This window comes from Neoarius graeffei, chromosome 6 (genome assembly GCF_027579695.1).
Source record: "Neoarius graeffei isolate fNeoGra1 chromosome 6, fNeoGra1.pri, whole genome shotgun sequence".
Classification (NCBI taxonomy): domain Eukaryota; kingdom Metazoa; phylum Chordata; class Actinopteri; order Siluriformes; family Ariidae; genus Neoarius; species Neoarius graeffei.
Genome location: NC_083574.1, coordinates 10542316 through 10566385, shown reverse-complemented (window position 1 = coordinate 10566385; position 24070 = coordinate 10542316). Strand labels below are relative to the sequence as shown.

At 42.0% G+C, this 24070-nt stretch overlaps 1 protein-coding gene across 21 annotated transcripts in view; it reads left to right on the top strand.

Moving 5' to 3' along the window:
* celf6 (CUGBP Elav-like family member 6) overlaps window positions 1–24070 on the top strand; it is a 436542-nt gene that overhangs the window by 331765 nt on the left and 80707 nt on the right. For 18 of the 21 annotated variants that reach the window (XM_060923308.1, XM_060923302.1, XM_060923296.1 and 15 more), the window contains exon 4: window positions 12869–12997. In XM_060923308.1, coding sequence (XP_060779291.1) covers window positions 12869–12997 — 129 coding nt within the window. The remainder of the gene's footprint in view (window positions 1–12868; window positions 12998–24070) is intronic. The other 3 variants (XM_060923307.1, XM_060923317.1, XM_060923309.1) reach the window with 1 other exon arrangement.

Here is a 24070-nt window from a genome sequence, read left to right as displayed (position 1 = left end):
CCTTTTTGGACTGCAGTGTGCACATCAAACAAGACAGAAGCCTTTGCATCAAGGTCTACCTGAACCCCCCACACACAGACCAGTACCTACTGTTTGACTCTCACCGCCCACTGGAACACAAATTGGGGGTCATTAGGACCTTACATCACAGGGCTCAGAACATTCCTACAATGGTAGAGGGAAAAGAGAAGAATCAAAAACACATCAAGGAAGCACTTCAGAAGTGTGGGTATCCCAACTGGGCTTTCGTCAAGACCAGAAAAAGAAACATAATGGACAGGGAAGAAAACAGCAACAAACACAAGAACATTGTCATTCCCTACATTTCTGGACTATCTGAGAAACTCAGTAGGATCTTCTACAAACACAACATCCCTGTATACTTCAGACCCAGTAAGACTCTGAGGCAGAAATTGGTCCACCCTAAGGACTGAATACCCAGACACAAACAGGACAACATAATGTATGCAATTCAATGCTGTGAGGAATGCACAAACCTATACATTGGAGAAATGAAACAGCCACTTCACAAGCACATGGCTCAACAGAGGACAGCCAGTTCCTCAGGCCAGGACTCTGCAGTCTAACTTCATCTCAATAACAAAGGACACTCGTCCCAGGACTGCAATGTACACATTCTAGCCAGAGAAGACCGGTGGTTTGAAAGAGGAGTAAAAGAAGCCATCTTCATCAACCTGGAATGACCATCATTGAACAGAGGAGGTGGTCTGAGGCCCTGTCCACACGGCAACGAATTCAGGTGAATCTGATAAAATTGTTTATCGTTTCGGCCTGGCGTCCACACGGCACCGGCGTTTTGGGTGCCCCAAAACGAAATCTTTTGAGAACGGGTTCCAGAGTGGAAAAATCTGGCAACGGCGCCGTTGCGAAGTCATCTGGATGAGTAGAACGGATTTGTTTACGATGACATCGCAACCACATGACTGTGAGTGCTTGGGTAGAAGTGTAACGAACTCGATGCGAGTTGTCAACAAATCCTATAACTTGGTTCATGAAAAGCGCTTACAAAATATTTTCACTGTGAATATTTATTGTGTAATGGTGCAAAGTGAGAGAGAGAGAGAGAGAGAGAGAGAGAGTGAGAGAATAGCCCTTAGGGCAGAGTCTTTAGTCCAAACACTGCAGAAGCAGTATAACCAAAACCGTGCACCGCCCGTGCGCTTTCCAAAAACAAAAACAATCCCACCAGCAAAAATAGGGAAAAAAAGAAGCGATCTCACCTCTTCAGATGTTGGTTTAAGTCCGACAATGCATTCCTCAAAAAGGGCGTAGAAGAACAAAGTAATCCATCAACGTGTAGCATTCAATTTATTCCGGACCATTAAAGAATTCTGGAGGATATCAGAATGTTGGTGTAACGGCTTCCATCTACCCCCGTTCATTCCTCTTTCCGCGTCTCCATTCAAAAAACGAGCACGTGATTTAAAGGGACTATATCCATAGGATAGGGAGTGAGAAGGTGTGTGTGTGTGACAGTGACAGGGAAGAACCTAGGCTCATGCTCGCCCTGAATTTATCTTAAAGTGAAGGGAGAAGAACGTTCAGCGCCTGGCCAGGCTTTCTATGTATTAATTTACATAGATGTTTTAATATGAAATATAAATAAGTGTCTTAGACAATAGATACTATTTTACGCTACTGATTAATAATCAAAACTTTATGTGGCTGATGCTACAGAAGAAGGGGTTTATGCGCATGAGTCTACTTCTTCTATTGTTCTGGTGTTTCCGATGGGACTGTCTTACAGCGCACGTAGAGGTGTGGCATGTGTATTGCATCATTTTCAGCAAACGTTGCGTTGCCATATGGACCTGATATTTTACTGATCCGTTGCCCATGTGGACGAGATATTTAAAAAAAAAAATCTCGTTGCCGTTGTCGTGTGGATGTAGCCTGAGACACCACTTATCAGCCATCTACAATGCAGTTCTTGGCACACTTCCCAGAAAACTGAATACACATCCACACCAAGACTCAGCTGACTTCAAAGACTCACATGATGGCAAAGAGAGCCAACAACCCATAGATCACCCTAATGACCCTCTAGGCTGCTAACACTGTTCACACTTGGCCTCCAGTGACCCTAACAACCTACAGGATGACTGAGAGGGTCAACGACCCTTGTGACCTCAACAACTCTCCTTAAGGTTGCTTTTGGTCCACTAGAGGATAAATACCTGGAACTCCCCACTAATCAGACATATTAGAAGAAGTCTTTTGGATGAGAGGTAAAACGTCTTCAAGGATTTCAAGCAAGTCCAGTTGCCTTCTTTAGCACCTACGGTTTACAATGACCTGGATGACTGAGAACCTTCAGGCATAATCAGCCGATCCCTTGACAGCAGCACAATGCATAAAATCATACAAATACAAATCAAGCGCTTCAGTTAATGTTCACTTCAAACATCAGTATGGGAAAATTGTGATCTCAAAGTGTGACTTTCTTTCACTGTGGCATGGGTGTTGGTTTGAGCCAGATGGACTGGTTTGAGTATTTCAGAAACTGCTGATCTCCTGGGGTTTTCACGCACAACAGTCTCTAGAGTTTACACAGAATGGTGCAGAAAAAAAAAAACATTGAGTTGAATGAGCGACAGTTCTGTGGGTGGAAACAAACGCCTTGTTGATAAGAGAGGTCAGAGGAAACTGGATAGATTGAGCAGTTCGAGCTGCCAGGAAGGATATAGTAACTCATATAATCACTCTTTACAACTGTGGTGAGCAGAAAAGCATCTCGGCATGCAACAGCAGAAGAACACATTGGGTTCCAGTCCTGCAACCAAGAACAGGAATCTTAGACTCAAGAACAAGTTCCTATTAAAGTGGCCGGTGAGTGTATTTATTAGAGAATGACACTGTACACTTTAGCCATTTCTAGTCAGATTTATCAGTGTGTTTCTGTTATCACTCAGAGCTATAAACATTTACAGCAGCTATGTACATTTTTCTCTCTCCAGCCTGTCTCATTTTTTCCCATAATAATTTTTACAGAATGCTTTGGGTTCTAAAATACTTCTGAATTGAATTTTAGAATTTTTTTTTTTTTGACATGATGGACTGAGTACGTTGGTTTAATCTGAGCTGATGTCCTTACATCATTGAACGTTGTTGATCTGACCGTGTCATATTCTTATCAACAATGAACTAAATTAAAAATTATTGCATTTTTATTATAGTGTTGACATTTAGTGTGGATTCGTTCCTATTTGAGTTAGAGTTTGATTTTGAAAGTGTGGTGGAAATGTCTCCGCAGAGAGAAAGAGAGAGATTGTGTCAGTTTATCTGTAATGTATTATGTACCATTTAATATGATGTAACCCACCCCCCAACACACACACTCACACACACGCGCACACACACATATGCATATACTCTCTCTCATTTGATGCTAGCTGCATAGCTAATGAGATCTGTCCCAACACTGGCTTGCTTCACATAGCCTTAGCTCAGATCATTATTTCTGACTACACACACACACACACACACACACACACTTTTCTGGCCTGCTTGCCCACCCAAGTGATGCAGCTCCCCTGGGTTTATCTCATTCCTTGACACCTACACACTGTTTCTGTAATGAGTCTTTCTCCACACAGATGCACATTTATTAAACAGATGCCCATTTGTGATGACAGGTATGCGTGTGTGCGCGCACGTGTTTGGCCGTCCAAGCAATCATGCACCTTGCGCATCTCATTTTAACTTTAAACGTGCGAGACAGGCCGTGAGATCTCACTTCACACGAATGGAAAACCCAGCCCAGGGCTTTATTTCTCTCTCTCTCTCTCTCTCTCTCTCTCTCTCTCTCTCTCTCTCTCTTTATCTTTGTGTGTGTGTGTGTGTGTGTGTGTGTGTGTGTGTGTGTGTGTGTTTCCATTCAGTGTCTGAGAAAATAGTCCCAATGTCTCAAAAAATCTTTTTAATCCTGAGACACCTCTATTTTTTCACGACTGCATCAATTCCAATATTGGATAACAAACAGTAAGAAAGAAAAAAAAAGACAATATAAAGAGGAGGAATTATAGCAAAAGAAGTTACCATTTTTGTTTTCAATCCTCATGTTTGCTGGTGTTACCTGTCCTTAAGGCAAGGCAAGTTTATTTATATAGCACATTTCATACACAGTGGCAGTTCAATGTGCTTTACAGAAGTAAAAGCAGAACAGTAAACAATAGAAAATAAAATTACATAAAATAATTGGGGAAGAAAAATAATAAGAATTAAACAATAGTAGAAATAAAATAATAAAATGAAATAAAGTTAATCAGCCTCGAGATTAATTATTATTATGGGTTCAACTCATAAAGCGCGCTCTTCCCGTGGCTCTTCCACGAGGATCACCAAAAATCGTCCCGCAGACACAATCTACGAGGATCACCAAATAAAATCGTCCCGCAGACAAAATCTACGAGGATCACCAAAAATCATCCCGCAGACAAAATCTACGAGGATCACAGTAACAAAGAATTAAAGTAAAAGTAAAATCATTAAAATCAAAATTAAAAGAAATTATGTTAAAGGAAATTAATTACTTAGGTAAAAATGAATCAAGTGAAAGCATCTGAAAACAGCTTTGTCTTGAGCCTGGATTTAAAACTAACAACAGTAGGAGCATTTTTGATATCATCCGGAAGTTGGTTCCAAAGCTTAGCAGCATAGCAACTAAAGGCTGCTTCACCACACTTCGTTTTGACAGCTGGTATTACTAGCAAGTTTTTCTCTTGTGATCTTAGAGACCTAGTTGGTGCATATAATTGAAACATATCCAGTAGGTAGCTGGGTCCCATCCCATGTAATGTTTTAAATAGAAGAAGTAATGCTTTAAAGTCAATTCTATAGCTCACTGGGAGCCAGTGCAGAGACCTTAGGATCTTAAGAGAACAGTGTAAAAAAAAAAAAGACAACCCAGTATTGTGATTTCAATTTAAGTGTATATTATGTTAAATAAATAAATAAAAATATAATAACATCTCATCTCATCTCATTATCTGTAGCCGCTTTATCCTGTTCTACAGGGTCGCAGGCAAGCTGGAGCCTATCCCAGCTGACTACGGGCGAAAGGCGGGGTACACCCTGGACAAGTCGCCAGGTCATCACAGGGCTGACACATAGACACAGACAACCATTCACACTCACATTCACACCTACAGTCAATTTAGAGTCACCAGTTAACCTAACCTGCATGTCTTTGGACTGTGGGGGAAACCGGAGCACCCGGAGGAAACCCATGCGGGCACGGGGAGAACATGCAAACTCCACACAGAAAGGCCCTCGCCGGCCACGGGGCTCAAACCCGGACCTTCTTGCTGTGAGGTGACAGCGCTAATATAATAATACTAATAATAATAATAAGCAATTATTAAATTTGCTTACATCATATATTTGATTATTATTTATTTATGCTTGTTTGTTTACTTTTGTTTGAGATTATTAGTGGTTCCGTGGTTCTCTGCATTCAATTTTTCATTTATATTTTATTTAGTTACAGCATTACAAGTTCGTTCTTGAAATGTTTATCATTGAGCTCATCTGTCTGTTCGCTAGTTTGACTGGTCAGTTGAATGAAAATGATTTTAATCCAAACCTTTAATCCAAAAATTCTGATTTCATCCACAAAATGGCCATCACATATTTCATTTCCCATCAGCCCCATTCAATCACATGACCCTTTCACATGGCTTTCTGATCACTCTCACCTGCTTTGTCTTTCCCTCAATTAATGCCCCTATATAAGTTCTGAGTTTTCTCTGGATCGTTTGCTAAGCTTTAGCTGTGTATAAATTCTGGTTGCTTGTTGTGTGTTCCTTGCCACATTGCCTCTTGATTCACTGTGTTTATTTCACTTTGTTTGTCTTTTATTTGAATAAATTCCTTTACTTGTATCCAACTCCATTATCTGACACCATAGTTCTATGGGTTGACTATAAATCTAAACTGAGGGGTAGTGCTGTAGTTAAGACCAACTAAACCAAGACCAAGTCATGACCAAGATCAGAGTGTATCGATACTGAGATACGGTAAAACCAAGACTTTGAGGGGTTGAGATCAAGTTAAGACCAAGGCAGGGCAAGACCTAGTCAAGACCAAAACCATACTAGTGTTTGTGAAGGGATGACACCTGTTAACAGTAACGAAAATTTCAAATTAGCAATGAGTCACATTATTGGTTGCATTTGAAGTAGGAAGTTTTAACACTGTTAACAAATAAATCAGACACTGCACAAGCAATTTACTGAAATCCCCACACTTGTGGTCTTGACCAGTGTTGAAATAAAATCCAGGGACAAGACTGAGTAAAGGGGTTGCATGGTGGTGTCATGGTTAGCACTGTCGCCTCACGTTGGGAAGGTTCTGGGTTCCAGCCCAGTGGCTGACAGGGGGGGCCGTTCTGTGTGGAGTTTGCATGTTCTCCCCGTGTCTGCTTGGGTTTCCTCCAGGTGCTCCGGTTTCCCCCACAGTCCAAAGACATGCAGGTTAGGGTAATCGGTGGCTTTAAATTGACCGTAGGTGTGAATGTGAGTGTGAATGGTTGTTTGTCTCTATGTGTCAGCCCTGCGATGATCTGGCGACTTGTCCAGGGTGTACCCTGCCTCTTGCCCATAGTCAGCTGGGATAGGCTCTAGCTTGCCCACTACCATGCACAGGATAAGCGGTTACGGATAATGGATGGATGGAAGACTGAGTAAAAATGTGGTCGATTCTGAGACGAGACTGAGACCATCAAAAAGTGGTCTTGAGACCAAGACTGAGCTCAAGTACTACAACACTACTGAGGGAGTCAGTGAGATTTGCTTTTACAATTACAGGAATTTCTTGCTGCAAAGACGTTTGATAATCCCTGATCAATTTAACCCTGATCACGGTATCCATTTTACATTTTCATTAAAAGGCAACACATGACATCTCCATAACATCTCCTTTATTCATTTACTTACCCTAATAAACTCATACCACAATATACAGAATGATTCCATTTCCCTGTCCGTAGATGACATTACATTACAGGCATTTAGCAGACGCTCTTATCCAGAGTGACATACAACATATCCAGAGCAGCCTGGGGAGCGACTGGGGGTTAGGTGCCTTGCTCAAGGGCACTTCAGCCATTCCTGCTGGTCCAGGGAATTGAACCAGGTTCCTTTTTGTTTCCAAAGCTGCTTCTTGAACCTTTAGGCCATGGCTTCCCCATCAGTCTGATGATGATTATGTTGAAGTCATACTTACGAGTTGTGAAAGCTCCCTTTGGACAGCAGTGTATATGGTAATTGGATCTGAACTATGACAATAGAATCTTGAAATGTTCGATTTGCAGATATGTGCCTTCCCTTTTTAGTTAGAATAACTAAAAAGGGGAGGACATTGGATCAGATATCTTGGTATAACCTGGAATTTGACACTTTGCAGAAGTGTGATTCATCAGTGAAACCAACAAACAACAGAACACGATCAGAGTACATGTAAACAACCTTCTCTCTCTCTCTCTCTCAGTTAAATGACTCATGTCATCCTACAACAGACTGTGCTGTATTTTTCCAAGCTGTCTGTCACTCTTTCTTCACTTCATTCCACAGCACGTAAGAATTTTAGTGCATAATGTAAAATAATGATAGAGTTGTATAGTGCAGGAAAGAAGTCTTCTGTTTAGTGCGGTGAAATACCTTGCACTATAAAATACCAGTATTTGGATTTAGCTTGGTAGGAACTGGGGCAAGAAGAAGAACAAGAACAATAAAGCTGAAGCAGTGATTGGTGGACCCAAGCACCAAGGGTGCAGCAAGGTCTGTTTCATGAGCCAGGACTGACATACAGATTGTATTAGGCTATAACACTGGCCATACATGCAGACTTTGGGCCATAATATAGTGGAATTATTCTACACTTCCTGTTTTTGTGGTGTGATGCCAATTGATCCCCATGCCATGGAAACACCATTTAAGGTTTTGGAAATTCATTCATAGTTTAGCATCATGGGTGGCACAGTGGTGCAGTGGTAATCAGTGTTGCCTCACAGCAAGATGGTTCTGGGATCGAGCCCTATTGCCAACTGAGGCCTTTCTGTGCAGAGTTTGCATGTTTTCTTTGTGCCTGCATGGGTTTCCTCCGGGTGCTCCAGTTTCCTCCCACAGTCCGAAGACATGCAGGTTAGTTTAATTGGCTGCTCTAAATTGCTCATAGGTGCGAATGGCTATCTGGCTTTCTGTGTTGGCCCTGTGATGGATTGGCAACTTGTCCAGGGTATACCCTGCCTTTTAGCCGATGTTAGCTAGGATTAGCTCCAGCTTCAATGGATAAGTAATATAGAAAATGAATGAACGTATTTAGCATCATCAGGGTAGAGCACAGTGATGTAGTGGTTAGCACTGTTGCCTCCCAGCAAGAAGGTTCTGGGTTTGAACTCAGTGACCAATGGGGGCCTTTCCATGCGGAGTCTGCATGTGTCTGTGTGGGTTTCCTCCGGGTGCTCCGGTTTCGCCCACAGTCCAAAGACATGCAGGTTAGGTTAACTGGTGACTCTAAATTGACCGTAGGTGTGAATGTGAGTGTGAATGGTTGTTTGTCTCTATGTGTCAGCCCTGCGATGATCTGGCGACTTGTCCAGGGTGTACCTCGCCTCTCGCCCATAGTCAGCTGGGATAGGCTCCAGCTTGCCCACAACCCTGTACAGGATAAGTGGTGATGGATAATGGGTGGATGGATGGATGGATGGATGGTGAAAATGGCTGGCTGTAAATCTGAAAAAATGTTAATTGGGTCTATTGTTGATCCTTACACCGTAGGTTACCTCTTTTTTTTTTTCCCTCTGAGTTTCCTACAAAGTCAGCGCATACATAACTAACTCATCAGTCATGCTGTGAGCTGAACATATAGTATGTTTGGGCATATGAATGCTTTTATCATGTTTTAGAAATAATTCTGAAAATTGAATGCAGTAAGAACAAAAAATCTAATAAGAAATTATAAAAGGCATTTACACTCATCGGACACTTTAATAGGAACTTGTTCTTGATTAATGTAATCTTTTTTTTTTTATTCTGTTTAATATAAACGTAATATGTACTGCATTGCTACAACACAATCATTTTGGATACACTCACCGGCCACTTTAATAGGAACTTGTTCTTGATTCTAAGACTCCTTTTCTTGGCTGCAGGAGTGGAACCCAATGTGTTGTCCTGCTGTTGCATGCTGAGATGCTTTTCTGCTCACCATGGTTGAAAAGAGTGACTATATGAGTTACTGAATCCTTCCTGGCAGCGCAAGCTAATCTGTCCAATTTCCTTTGACCTCTCTTATCAACAAGGGGTTTGTTTCCACCCACAGAACTGTCACTCACGCAATTCGATGTTTGTTCCCCCCTGCACCATTCTATGTAAACTCTAGAGACTGTTGTGTGTGAAAACCCCGGAAGATCAGCAGTTTCTGAAATACTCAAACCAGTCCATCTGGCTCAAACCAACACCCATGCCACAGTGAAAGAAAGTCACACATTGATATCATAATTTTTCCCCATTCTGATGTTTGAACATTGTGAACATTAACATAAGCTCTTGATTTGTATCTGCATGACTTTATGCATTGTGCTGCTGTCAAGGGATTGGCTGATTAGAGAACTGCATAAAACAGCAGGTGGATGGGTGGGTGTTCCTAATGAAGTGTCCGGTGAGCGTATATGGACAGCAACATCGCCTAAAAAATGACACTTTCAGTACCACTCTGCTAATACAACTTAGGGCTGTGATTGAGCAGTGATTGCATTTCAGGATGGTACAACTCTGATGCGCTGATGAAACTGAAATCCAATGCAACAGAGAATTATTTTCATTACATTCATATAGTGGCGGCACGGTGGTGTAGTGGTTAGCGCTGTCGCCTCACAGCAAGAAGGTCCTGGGTTCGAGCCCCGGGGCCGGCGAGGGCCTTTCTGTGCGGAGTTTGCATGTTCTCCCCGTGTCCGCGTGGGTTTCCTCCGGGTGCTCCGGTTTCCCCCACAGTCCAAAGACATGCAGGTTAGGTTAACTGGTGACTCTAAATTGACCGTAGGTGTGAATGTGAGTGTGAATGGTTGTCTGTGTCTATGTGTCAGCCCTGTGATGACTTGTCCAGGGTGTACCCCGCCTTTCGCCCATAGTCAGCTGGGATAGGCTCCAGCTTGCCTGCGACCCTGTAGAAGGATAAAGCGGCTAGAGATAATGAGATGAGATGAATGAGACATTCATATAGCACGCTTCCATTCAGGAACTTTTTTGGGAACTTGGTGACTTGAGGTTCCTACTCTTGAGAAACTTGTTAGTTCCTGAACCATAATTCTAGGAAACATCTAATTTCAAGGTCCTGCATGCCATCCTGAATGTCACAGAGGAATCAAATGCAAATCTGACAGAATTTACATCTTGAACATTTTTGAAAAATCCATGTATTCCACCAAGATGTGATTACTAAAGTGTATTTTGATTTAACTAACACTAATAACTGACTCTATCCAACCAAAGAAAAAAAACAATAAAGAATACTAGATAGAGACTGTGACTAAAGTCACAGTGATTTGCGCTAGCTGTTACAAACCGGGACATCTGGTCACCATACCCTGTAGATCCGGAATGGCAAGAGATAAAGAATGACACTTAGTGAGGAAAAGTCGTGCCCTGCTGCTCTGGGAAAAAAAACTGATTGAAAAAAACATGAACATCGACAGAATTATAAGTGCGTGAAAAAAAATCCTGTTTTTCATAGATTATTCCAGTTCAATGATCCAGATGAGCACCAAAAGTCATAGCAACTTAATTCAGCCCAGAGATATTCTTCATATGAAATTTGGTGATGATTGGCTAAAAACTGAGGGAGAAATAGCATCCTAAAAAAAATGCTAGGAGAGTAACAATAATAAGAACTAGATAGAGACTGTAACTAAAGTCAGAGTGATTTGCACTAGCTGTTACAAACCGGAATGTCTGGTCACCATACCCTGTAGATCCAGAATGGTAAGAGATAGAGAATGACGCTTAGTGAGGAAAAGTTGTGCCCTACTATAATAATAATAATTAAGGGGTGGCACGGTGGTGTAGTGGTTAGCACTGTCGCCTCACAGCAAGAAGGTCCGGGTTCGAGCCCTGTGGCCGGCGAGGGCCTTTCTGTGCGGAGTTTGCATGTTCTCCCCGTGTCCGCGTGGGTTTCCTCCAGGTGCTCTGGTTTCCCCCACAGTCCAAAGACATGCAGGTTAGGTTAACTGGTGACTCTAAATTGACCGTAGGTGTGAATGTGAGTGTGAATGGTTGTCTGTGTCTATGTGTCAGCCCTGTGATGACCTGGCGACTTGTCCAGGGTGTACCCCGCCTTTCACCCGTAGTCAGCTGGGATAGGCTCCAGCTTGCCTGTGACCCTGTAGAACAGGATAAAGCGGCTAGAGATAATGAGATGAGATAATAATTAACTGATTGAAAAAATCATGAAAATCGACAGAGTTATATGACTGAAAAAAATCCCATTTTTCATGGATCCTTCTGGATCAGTGACCCAAATCACCACCAAAAGTCATAGCAACTTAATTCAGCCCAAAGGTATTCTTCATGTAAAATTTGGTGATGACTGGTTGAAAACTGAGGGCAATATAGTGTCCTAAAAAATGTTAGGATAATAATAATAATAATAATAATAATAATAATAATAATAATCAGAAGAAGAAGAACTCGATAGAGATTGTAACTAAAGTCACAGTGATTTGCACTTGCTGTTACAAACTGGGATGTCTGGTCACTGTACCATATAGATCCAGAACGGTAAGAGATAGAGAATGACGCTTAGTGAGGAAAAGTTGTCCCCTGTGGTCCTGAACAAAAAAAAAAAACTGATTGAAAAAATCATTAAAATCGACAGAGTTATAAGTGATTGAAAAAAAATACTGCTTTTTATGAATCATTCCAGTTCGGCGATCCAGATCAGCACCAAAAGTCATAGCAACATAATTCAGTCCAGAGGTATTCTTCATGGGAAATTTGGTGATGATTGATTGAAAGCTGAGGGAGAAATAGCATCCTAAAATGTTAGGATATTAATAATAATAATAATAATAATAATAATAAGAGAAGAAGAAGAAGAAAGTAGAAAGATCCTGAGTGAGAGTAACAATATGCACCAGAGCTGCTAGCGCAAATTAATAACTTCAATACTTGTCACATGACGAATTTCATACTCATCATGCACTTTGTGTCACTTCTGTTACTTTCCATGTTGGTACAGTACTATTTGAGATACATACTGCATGGAAACACAATCCAGGGACTGTATTGGTCTCACTCAAAATAGTTCTGTAAGTACTGGTAAATTTTCCAAAAGGCTCTGGAACTTTGGTGGAAATGCCTATTTATACCATCGATCCTTGGCACTATTCTCCAGTATATCTTGTAGAACTTTAGCATTGGTTTTGAACAAAGCTCAGAACTCAAGTTTTACTTTTGTTTCTTCCTTCTTTTCATCACATTTCTGCCTGACAACGAAGTCTCTCCTGACAGCACTTGTCGCTAAGCGTACATATTCTTCCAGAAATAGTTCCATAAAACCAGCTATATTTTTCAGAGAAAGTGATAAGCAGGGAGTCATGATGATGATAAGCGGTCTCCAACTTTCACTATTATGTCAGCATGCATGTTATACGGTGTGTGTGAACAATAACTCTTCAGAAGAGTTAGGACAGTCTCAGAAAAGTCTGCGTTTCACAATCTCAATGGTTCTATTCCTTTCCTGAGTTCTTTTCTTTCATAAATCAAACCTATAATGTATATAGAACCTTCATTTCATAATAAACTAAAACGTCGTCGCATTCTCTCTATCTCTCTTTCTGTATCTCTCTCAGAAGACCGGAAGCTCTTTGTGGGGATGTTGGGGAAGCAGCAGAGCGAGGAGGACGTGCGCAGGCTCTTTGAGACCTTTGGCCAGATTGAGGAGTGCACCGTGCTCCGGGGGCCTGATGGGGCCAGTAAGGGTCAGCACCTACACACCTCCCTCTCTCTACCCCATTCACCCTGACCACTCCTCCGTTGTCCACTCTGTTTCTCTCTCCTTTGCCTGGCTTTCTCGCCGCTATCCTGTCATTACACTCCGTCATTGGCTTTCTCAATACATCCTTGGTTTTGGGTGCATCGCTTCAATTATGGTTCAAATCTCCGAGTTCAGTAGCAAGAACGTTTCATCTTTTCTTGGTAATAATAATTTCAGATGGCATCATGACAGCATTTTATTACTGTTTTAGAAATCATCTATCTGATTTGTGTATAGTTTCTTTTGTCACACCATATGCATGAAATAATTACATCGAGAACACTAAAGGAGTGTTTTGAGAGTGCGGAAAAAAATGCATTAAAATGAAAACGGTAATAAGGCATATCTCGTGCCAAAAAGATGCATGTTAAAACTTCAGGCAGTTAAAAAAAATCAGAATTAAAATAAGAAAGCCTTTCTTATTTATTTATTTTAGTAAGTCTATTTGTGAATAATACGACTATCAGATGTCACCCAGAAGAGTTCCCTTCTGAATCTGGTGCCTCTCAAGGTTTCCTCCTCACGTCATCTGAGGAAATATTTCCATGCCCCTTTTGCCTCTGTCTTGCTCATTACAGCTCTTCATCTTCATTGAGATTTCCATAAAGCTGCTTTGTGATTATAGCTATTAGTTTTTTTTCTTTCTTTCTTTTTATTTAACCAGGAAAGACTCATTGAGATTAAAAATCTCTCTTATAAGCGCGATATATTCCAAGACCTGCAGCAGCACAGTGAACAAAGCATAGAGCAAATTCATACATCCATTCACACAACATTAAACAAGTGTTGCCAGGCAAAACAAACCTCTCTCGGCAGCACTTATTTTATACCTATATGTTGATAATGGTAATATTTCTCAATCATCAGCTGTTAGGTAATATTTCTCAATCATGAATGAACCCTTTATTGGCACTGTTACCAGTGAAATTGACCATCAACCTGTCCTTACAGAGGGGGAACAGGACAGGAAGACAGGGATAAAAGAAAAAGAAACACAGTAGTAACATGAGGAAAGATGAGGAAAAAAAGAACACCCCCCCACTATGCTCCTATCAGGAGTACAGTGTGGGAGCATTTAAAAAAACCTCCGCACAAGCACACAATAACACAAGTACACTTTAAAACATGGGGCTTGAAGGGGGGAAGGAGGGGGCAGTCAGGGGTGGGGGGGAAGGGGTAAGGGGGTAGGAGGGGAGGGGAGGAGGTAGAGGTAACCCAGCGCAAGCAAGCAGCCGTCCGCTCATGCAGCCATGCAAACGGCGCTGGTCACGCACCCGCTTGTCACACTGGGGGTGAAAAATGGCGACCGCGGAAAACTGGGGAAGGAATGCGAAGAATGCGAGAGTGTCTCCCAGCAGTGACCTTCTGGGGGAAATGTTGTCCCAGCAACGGCCTTGATCAAGGCCGGTGCTGTTCAGGGAGCCGAATGTCGATAAGATAGAGATTGTTTAGTCTTTCGAACAGACGCAGTCTTTACACGTCCACACCACTTGTCCATATCTGTCCATTTCGTCCATATCTGTCCATTTCTGTTCAATTCAATTCCATTTGGTCTCCGAAATACTTTTTCCTTGCAAAGCCGAAAGTGTCTCCCAGATGACAACCATGTTGTGGTTCAAGTTCTATAGCCACAGTCTGAGTGCCGTAATATTTCTGTCAGGTAATATCTCTCAATCATCAGCTGTCCTATGAAAATCCATGACCTTGAGTTTGACATTTCAAAGTCATTCAAGGTCAAAGGTCATGGTGCCAAATGAAAGCCCATATGCCATGTCCTATAAGTTGATAATGGTAAATATCTGTCTACCATCAAATGTTTTCAAGTTACAGCTCTCTGAAAATCCGTGAACTTGAGTTTGACCTTTCAAGGTCACTCAAGATCAAAGATCATGATGCCAAATGAAAGGCCATATGGGAGTTTCTATATGCTCATAAGAGTAAACGTTTGTCTATCGGCAACCATTTTTGAGTTATAATGGGAAATATATTATTTCGAACAAAAGGTTGACCTTTCCAATGACCTTGACCTTCACATTGACCCCGTTACCCCCAAAATTATATCAGGTAATCTACGGACCATTGCCCACCTACCCTGAAAATTTAAAGTAAATCGGCACAACCGTCTAGACGCTAGATTGTTAACAGACAGACACACACAAACAAACAAACCAGACTGATTACAATACCTCGCCCCACTTACTCCATCGCGGGCGAGGTAATAATATACAGAATAAGTTATACAATGAACAATTAATTTACAAGTAATCAACAAAAGATCATTAAAAATAATCAACCAAAACATCCACAGCTGGATGTTTCTGTCTGCAAATCATTTCAAATAATTTTAAATCCATGTAATGAGACCAATTCCTTACGTTTCAGGTCAATTTGTAATAGGTTCCAAGCAAAGGGTGCAAAAAACTTAAATCCCTTTTCCCCCAATTCAGTATGGACCTTTGGAACAGAAAGAAAGAACAGATCCTGCGAACGAAGATTGTAACTGCCCACACTTTTTTGAAAAGCATACACTTGAAGGTATGATGGAAGGAGACCTAAAATACACTTATAAACGAGAACATGCCAATGTTTATGTCTACGTGTGGACAAGGTAGACCAACCAACACGAGCGTACAATGAACAATGATGAGTTAGAGCTTTGAAATTTGTGATGAACCTTATTGCTCCATGGTAAACTGTGTCAAGAGCATGTAAACTCTGAGAAGATGCATGCATATAGATCACATCACCATAATCCAAAACGGACATAAAAGTGGCAGCAACAAGGGAGTAAAAGCACTATATAAATAAATAAAATTCAATTGGAATATTATTTCCACCCTTCAGGATCCACACCTTTTGATGTTTTAGCATTTATTCATGTTCAGTAACCATATTATGCTGTACAGGTTTGTGTTGAATCTGGAGTGCATCCCAGGAACACTCAGTAGAACCAAGGGTCCCTGGTTCAATCTTGAGCTTGGGTTAAAAACTGTGTGGCATTTTGCATGTTTTTCCCATATCCAGACTCTCCAGTTTCCTCCCACCTCCAAAAAAAAAAACATACTAGTAAGTGGACTGGCTATGCTAAATTGCAGTGGCAAACCGTTACTGTTCGAGTTGGGACTTCAGCTCAGCCAAACCTTAGCCAGACGCCAAAAAAGCAACAGGGAAAAGGATTTTGTAAGGGATTAGTGGCAGGCTGCCAGGTCGCTCCATTGTGTGTAGCTGTCGATGTTGATTTTAAAAGTAACTAAGAAAATTACACAGGAAAATGAATACTTAAGTCTGAGTGAAAAATACTGTAGCGAGCGTGCGTGGAAGAAGAGTCTGGAGACAGAAATCTTAGTTTCTCGGTCGTTAGCCTGTGCTACTTGCCCTCGATAGCACTGCTTTATTAGCATTCGCTGACACTACTGATGAACACTACACCAGCTGGAAGGTGACTGCTGATGGTGCCGACTTGCGGTAAAGCTCACGTTGGGGTGATACATTTTTGGTTCCTCCCACTATAAATCAAAATCTGATTGGTTAATTCATCTGTCACTTCCTACATAAAAATACACTGCCATGGCCTTCTGTCCCAGCAATGAAGTTCTAACCAGTGAGTGAGCCAGCTCGAAACTCTTCTCAGCCTAGTGACAACAAACAAACAAAAAAAATCTCATTGGATAACTTGATTTTAATGTTTTCAGGACAGTAACCCTTTCATTTTTTAAGAAAATTTGATAGAAAATGAGGCCAAATTAGAAGAGAATAATTATAATGAATTTATTAAAGAATGAAAGAAATTAAATATAGCATTTGAAATGCTGATATGTTTGGGCCTTCTCTGAAGGCCAAGAAGGCCCTGATGATTCCCCTCTGCTAAATTGCATTAGCCTAAGATATTAAAGAAACAGTCCACCGCACTTCCATAATGAAATATGCTCTTATCTGAATTGAGACGAGCTGCTCCGTACCTCTCCGAGCTTTGCGCGACCTCCCAGTCAGTCAGACGCGCTGTCACTCCTGTTAGCAATGTAGCTAGGTTTATATGACCAGTGACATGAAACAAGTTCAGTTACACAAATTGAAACGTAGTGATTTTCTATGCTATGGAAAGTCCGCACTATAATGACAGGCGTACTAACACCCTCTGCGCGCTTCGGCAGCGCATTGATATGGAGCTCAGATATCAACGCGCTGCCGAAGCGCGCAGAAGGTGTTAGTACGCCTGTCATTATAGTGCGGACTTTCCATAGCATAGAAAATCGCTACATTTCAATTTGTGTAACTGAACTTGTTTCATGTCACTGGTCATATAAACCTATGTAAACAAGAAAAACGTGGAAGAGTTTGGTCGCATCTAACTACAGCCCCCAAAAATACCATTGGCCATACTGAGCCTAGCTACATTGCTAACAGGAGTGACAGCGCATCTGACTGCGTCTGACTGACTGGGAGGTCGCGCAAAGCTCGGAGAGGTACGGATCAGCTCGTCTCAATTCAGATAAGAGCATATTTCATTATGGAAGTACGGTGGACTGTTCCTTTAATATTTGTGTGTGGTGTACTATGATGCAATCCCATCCACTGTGTATTCCAACTTCATGCCCAGTGTTCCCAGGATAGGTTCTGGTTCCAACGCAACTTTTTTTCCTGGATCAAATGGTTATTGAAGATGGAATAATTAATATTCAGCATTTGCATTGAAGCATCTCTTGGCATCCTTGACTGTTTCTTGTGTGTTTAGTATACTGTTAATCTAAATATATACCTTAAAAGCTTTAAAATGTGTTTAAAATGGATGGTCTGGAGCCAACTGACAAAGTTCAGCCCTGAAAACTCTACTTAGAGAAAAAAAACCCAAAAAACTGACATCCATGAAGGCAAAAGATGTGTTTAGATAATTCAGTAATCTTTATGGGCAAGCCAAATAACAAGCTAAGCACACACTTCATACAAATCCACATGCAGGAAATGTTACCCATACCCATATCCTCTGATATTTAGCAACCTACATGAAACCTGATTTAGCACAATTTAGGTTAATATGGCCATGGGAATAGCAAATTAAAAACAAAAAATTAAATCATTGCTATGTATTTGAGTTTGTGACTTTGGCCCTGGCGGCATGGTGGTGTTATGGTTAGCACTGTCACCTCACAGCAAGAAGGTTCTGGGTTTGAGCTCAGTGGTTGACAGGGGCCTTTCTCTGTGGAGTTTGCATGTTCTACCCTTGCCTGTGTGGGTTTCCCCTGGGTCCTCTGGTTTCCCCCACAGTCCAAAGACATGCAGGTTCAGCTAATTGACCATGGGTGTGAATGTGAGTGTGAATGGTTGTTTGTCTCTGTGTCAGCCCTGCGATGACCTGGCGACTTGTCCAGGGTGTACCCCACCTCTTGCCCATAGTCAGCTGGGATGGGCTCTGGCTTGCCCATGACCCTGCACAGGATAAGTGGTTACGGATAATGGATGGATGGACTTTGGCCCTGTCCACACCTGATACTGTATTAACATCTAAACACGAGTGATTGAATTGAGTGATTATATTTCAAACATGACTTCTGCTGGGCCAAGGGCATCACTGAGATTTATTATGTCAGACATCTGCTGCATTTGCTTTCAGGCAGAAATGTCTGATGAATCCTATAGCATACAACTGTAAGAGCTGTTTCAAATTTTGATCACATGGACTGCTCACAAAACTCCTAAATGAACAGGAAATGGGATGCCAAATGAGATAAGGCATCTGATTCACTTTCAGTCTTGCCATGGGCATCATCTTTATCCATTAACTTTGTGGTTTCCAAACAGTATGATTTCCAAACTTGCAATGATTATGCATTTTCCAGTGAGAGCAATGACTGCAGTCAATTAGATGGTCCTTCGTTTCATTGCTGTCAGGGAAGCATCAAGAAGCTTTTGAGTTCATGTCACAAATGATGTATGTGGTCATACTGTGCATCCCAGATCATTTCAAGGGTTTTGTTCGCACCTGCATTCTGGGTGATCAGGTCATCTCTGAGTACAGGTGTGAACAGGGTCAAATGTGCCCCGAAGATGCACATTCAGACCACGTTCAGAGTGCTCTGGGCTTCATATGGCCATATTGAAGGACTGCCTACTCAGCTGACATCTTCTGTGTAAATGGAAGTACGTACTCATTTGCGTGCCAATGATGTCATGTTAAAGTGCGAAAGTGAGTTTTGATTTATTTTTCTTTTAATTTCCAGCAAACTAGATATGGAAAGTCCACTGCTGTTTCCTTCCTGTTGAAAATCAACAACACATTTGACCTTTGGAAATTCTGTATATTTTTAGCTCATCCGGCTGGAGGCCTGGCTGGATGAGCTTATGCTATCACGTGTCATCTGTCCATTGTTGTCCATCCACAATTTATAAAAATCACTACTCCTCCTACAGGATTGATCAGATTTCAATCAAACTCACATGTAATGTTCCCCAGGTGGGTGTGCATAAAAACTGTCAAGATGGTGGTGCCACCTGTCATATGTACGATTTTATAGGCGTTTGAAATTTTTGGGTGACTTGTCACATTAAACGCTACCCTTCATAAACTGCTGGGACGATTTCACTGAAACTCACCCAGAAGACTCTAAAGACATATTCCAACAAGAGTTGTTCACCAGGTCGCACCACCTACTATGGATGAGACTACAGAGGGGTCATGCGTAATTTCACAAAAATAGCTACTCCTCCTACAAGAGTGATCAGATTTTGATTAAACTCATATGGAATGTTCTCCAGGTTGGTATGTATGAAAGATGTCAAGACCTTAATCAAAAATATTTAACATTTTATGGGACTTTGAAAATTTTGGGTGACTCGTCACACCAAACGCTACTGTTTGTAAACTGCTAGGATGTTTTCACTGAAACTCAACCAGAAGACTCTAAAGATATAGTCCAACAAGAGTTGTTCACCTTGTGGTGCCAACTGCCATGGATGCGGCTACACAGGGGTCATATGAAATTTCACAAAAATCGCTACTCCTCCCACAAGATTGATCAGATTTCAAACTCACACACAACAACAGTGGTTGGTATGAACTACAGGCTCATTGAGGCTATTTTTTTTTTGTACATAGAGTAGGGAAGTCAGATCCGATAGCAAGTGGTCACTCGAGACGCGTGTGGAGACATGTTCTAATACCAGGTGTGCACTGAAGTACTTAGGGCTGCCCATTTGTGACCTGGTCACCTAAGATGCATATTAATGCCAGGTGTAAACAGGGCCTGGAGGTGCTTTGAATGATCTGATCAGATACATCAGATACAGTCACACCTGTACTTAACGCTGTCCACTTACAATCAGATCACCCATGTTCGTACAGGACGGGAACAGGGCCCTTGGTGTTGTGATCAAACATCAGGGCTTCGTAAGAAATATAAGTTGACAAAAATTTATTTTTCTGAACTGAAATAAAAATAGATCTTGGCATTGAATGCTGATTTTTACACCCTGTTTTTGCCACACACTGTCTGTGTGCCTTCAACGGATGCTCTTCATGCACATGGTCTGTGAATAAAACAGTTCTGAAAAAGTATTAATCAAAAGTGCACCTTTCCTGTTTTGTACCTTTGTTGCATTTGCACCTTCGCCTCCTCTCCATGCAGCCTATTATGCGATCTACCTCTCTCCACCTCTCTCTCACTCAGACTCTCTCTCTTTCTCACACCTATTCAGTCTTTCCCTCAGCAGACACCTGCCTCTCACACCTTCGCTCTCTCACCTTCCCTTTCTCTCTCTACACCTTCAGTTCTCCACTTTCTTAGTCCTACACTCAATTCAAACACCTCCTACTCATTCTTTTCCTTCTCTCCATCCTACACCTGAAGAACGAGTCTTTTTGGTTGATTTGACACTTCCTCTGTAGTTACACAGGGGTAAGTTTTTGTAATCCACCAGCTGGCTTTCTGTCTTTCTACACTGGGATAAAGACAATGGCTTCTTATAATAGGTAAAGAAGACAACACAAGCTGTTATAGGAAAATAATCAACAATGGAGTGGTGTGACGCAAATCAAGGTTGCTGTAGCATACAGTAAATCCTGTAGTAGAAGTGTTTTATTCCTCTTCGACGACAGTAGCTTGCCATAATGCATTTTTTATCCATTTATAGTCGCATGTAATATTATAGAACATCCATGAACATCCTATGATATTAACATTAACTTCTTTCGAGTACAGCGCATGACAGAAATGTGCCAGTTTCATAAAACAGCACCCCCTCTTGGTGATTAATTTACACTTTGTTCATGTGATAAACATATTCAGCTCAATTTCACACCAATTTCCTTCAGTGGAGGAAATTTAATCGACAAAACCTTCCTTTTTCTGTGTCGTTTAGATGGCAATACAGTCAATACCTGACTAACTATTCCAGCTTATCCTGTGCTAAATAAAAGTGAAATATACCGTAAAGAAGGTGCATTAAGAGTTGTTACGTCCCTTTTTGTTCATAGTTGTGTCTAGGAAACTGAGAGACAAAATAAAATCAAAGAGACCAAACAACAGATTTGTTGTTTTGATGCAAATGTACTGAAACAAAGGAAAAGATGCTTGCTACCAGATAATTGGTGTCAAAATAATAAACAAAGGATCACCGACTGAGACTTTTAACCTACATACCTTCTCTAGTTCAAACAGAAATAAAAGAAAACAACAAGATCGCATTGGTGCGTTTCTCACTAGCTTAACAAAAGCAGGAGAAAAGGCAGGATAACTAATAGAAAATGCAATCAATCTCGACAGCTTCCAGGCAGCTACAAAGGATACAATTATCCACTAATTACAGAGTGCAATTGTAATATGTGACATCTATATCTGTATCTACAAAGAAGCAAAGAAGGTGATATTAAAATATTTACATATGTACATTTACATTCATTATATATATATATAGGCGGCGCAGTGGTGTAGTGGTTAGTGCTGTCGCCTCACAGCAAGAAGATCTGGGTTCGAGCCCCGTGGCCGACGAGGGCCTTTCTGTGCGGAGTTTGCATGTTCTCCCCGTGTCCGCGTGGGTTTCCTCCGGGTGCTCCGGTTTCCCCCACAGTCCAAAGACATGCAGGTTAGGTTAACTGGTGACTCTAAATTGACCGTGAGTGTGGGTGGTTGTCTGTGTCTATGTGTCAGCCCTGTGATGACCTGGCGACTTGTCCAGGGTGTACCCCACCTTTCGCCCGTAGTCAGCTGGGATAGGCTCCAGCTTGCCTGCGACCCTGTAGAACAGGATAAAGCTGCTAGAGATAATGAGATGAGATGAGATAATATAGGCGGCACGGGGGTGTAATGGTTAGTGTTGTCGCCTCACAGCAAGAAGGTCCAGGTTCGAGCCCCGTGGCCGACGAGGGCCTTTCTGTGCGGAGTTTGCATGTTCTCCCCGTGTCCGCGTGGGTTTCCTCCGGGTGCTCCGGTTTCCCCCACAGTCCAAAGACATGCAGGTTAGGTTACCTGGTGACTCTAAATTGACCGTAGGTGTGAATGGTTGTCTGTGTCTATGTGTCAGCCCTGTGATGACCTTGCGACTTGTCCAGGGTGTACCCCGCCTTTCGCCCGTAGTCAGCTGGGATAGGCTTCAGCTTGCCTGCGACCCTTTAGAATAGGATAAAGCTGCTAGAGATAATGAGATGAGATGAGATCACATCTTAAAGTAAAGATGGATGTCATTTCTCTTTACTTACTTGAGTGGCTCTTGACAATGTGTATTACTACATTTGTGGAATAGGGCTATTTATGAACAGGCTATTTTTATTATTTTGATCTCAAACACATTAAGAAGGCAAGAAACTCGTCCACTAAATTAACTTTTGACGAGGCACGGCTGTTAATTGAAAAGCATTCCAGGTGACGACCTCATGAAGCTGGTTAAGATAATGCCAATAATGTGCAAAGCATCATCAAGGGAAACACTGGATACTTTCAAGAATCTAAAATATCAAACATTTTGTTTCTTTAACACTTTTTTTGTTCTACAATGTAGAAAATACACATCACACACATCACATTATCTCTAGCCGCTTTATCCTTCTACAGGGTCGCAGGCAAGCTGGAGCCTATCCCAGCTGACTACGGGCGAAAGGCGGGGTACACCCTGGACAAGTCGCCAGGTCATCACAGGGCTGACACATAGACACAGACAACCATTCACACTCACATTCACACCTATGGTCAATTTAGAGTCACCAGTTAACCTAACCTGCATGTCTTTGGACTGTGGGGGAAACCGGAGCACCCGGAGGAAACCCACGCGGACACGGGGAGAACATGCAAACTCCACACAGAAAGGCCCTCGCCGGCCCCGGGGCTCGAACCCAGGACCTTCTTGCTGTGAGGCGACAGCGCTAACCACTACACCACCGTGCCGCCCGTAGAAAATACAGAATACAGAAAAACTTATGAATGCGACTTGTGAATCAGGGTCAGTCCCTGCTTGGGTTAGCGCACTGGCCCCTCAACAATCAGCCTCTTTGAACAAGATGTGGTGATATGTGTTACTTCGTGTTTTCACTCCATAATGTACTCATCGAGGAATGCAAGCACGGAAGAGGACAGCCTGCTTGCCCACTGCCTGAGGCTAGCAATCCCTTGTTGTGGAAACCTTTACCCGCTATGGACCTGAAAACATCAAATAAGAAACTACAGTACATCTGTGTCATAAATCTGGGCAGCTAAATAGCAGGCATGACAGACCCCGGGTAAAGCTTTGTGGACCCTGCAGTTCTGATCAGCCCAGATCTGCTCGCAAAATTCCAAAACAAGTTAAAATAGCTTGCTGGAATGTTCAGACTCTATCTGATGGAACAACATCTAAGCACCAGGCTCCTAAGCACCGATCAGCATTAGTGGCTTTAGAGCTCAAATGCTTTAACATCAACATTGCCTGTCTCAGTGAGTGTCGGATTCCAGGTGAAGAATAATTTGTTGAAGGTGATTACACCTTCTTCTACTTTGGTAGACCCCCCCGATCAGACAAAGCTTGAAGGTGTCGCCATCAGCTGGAAGGGGACCAG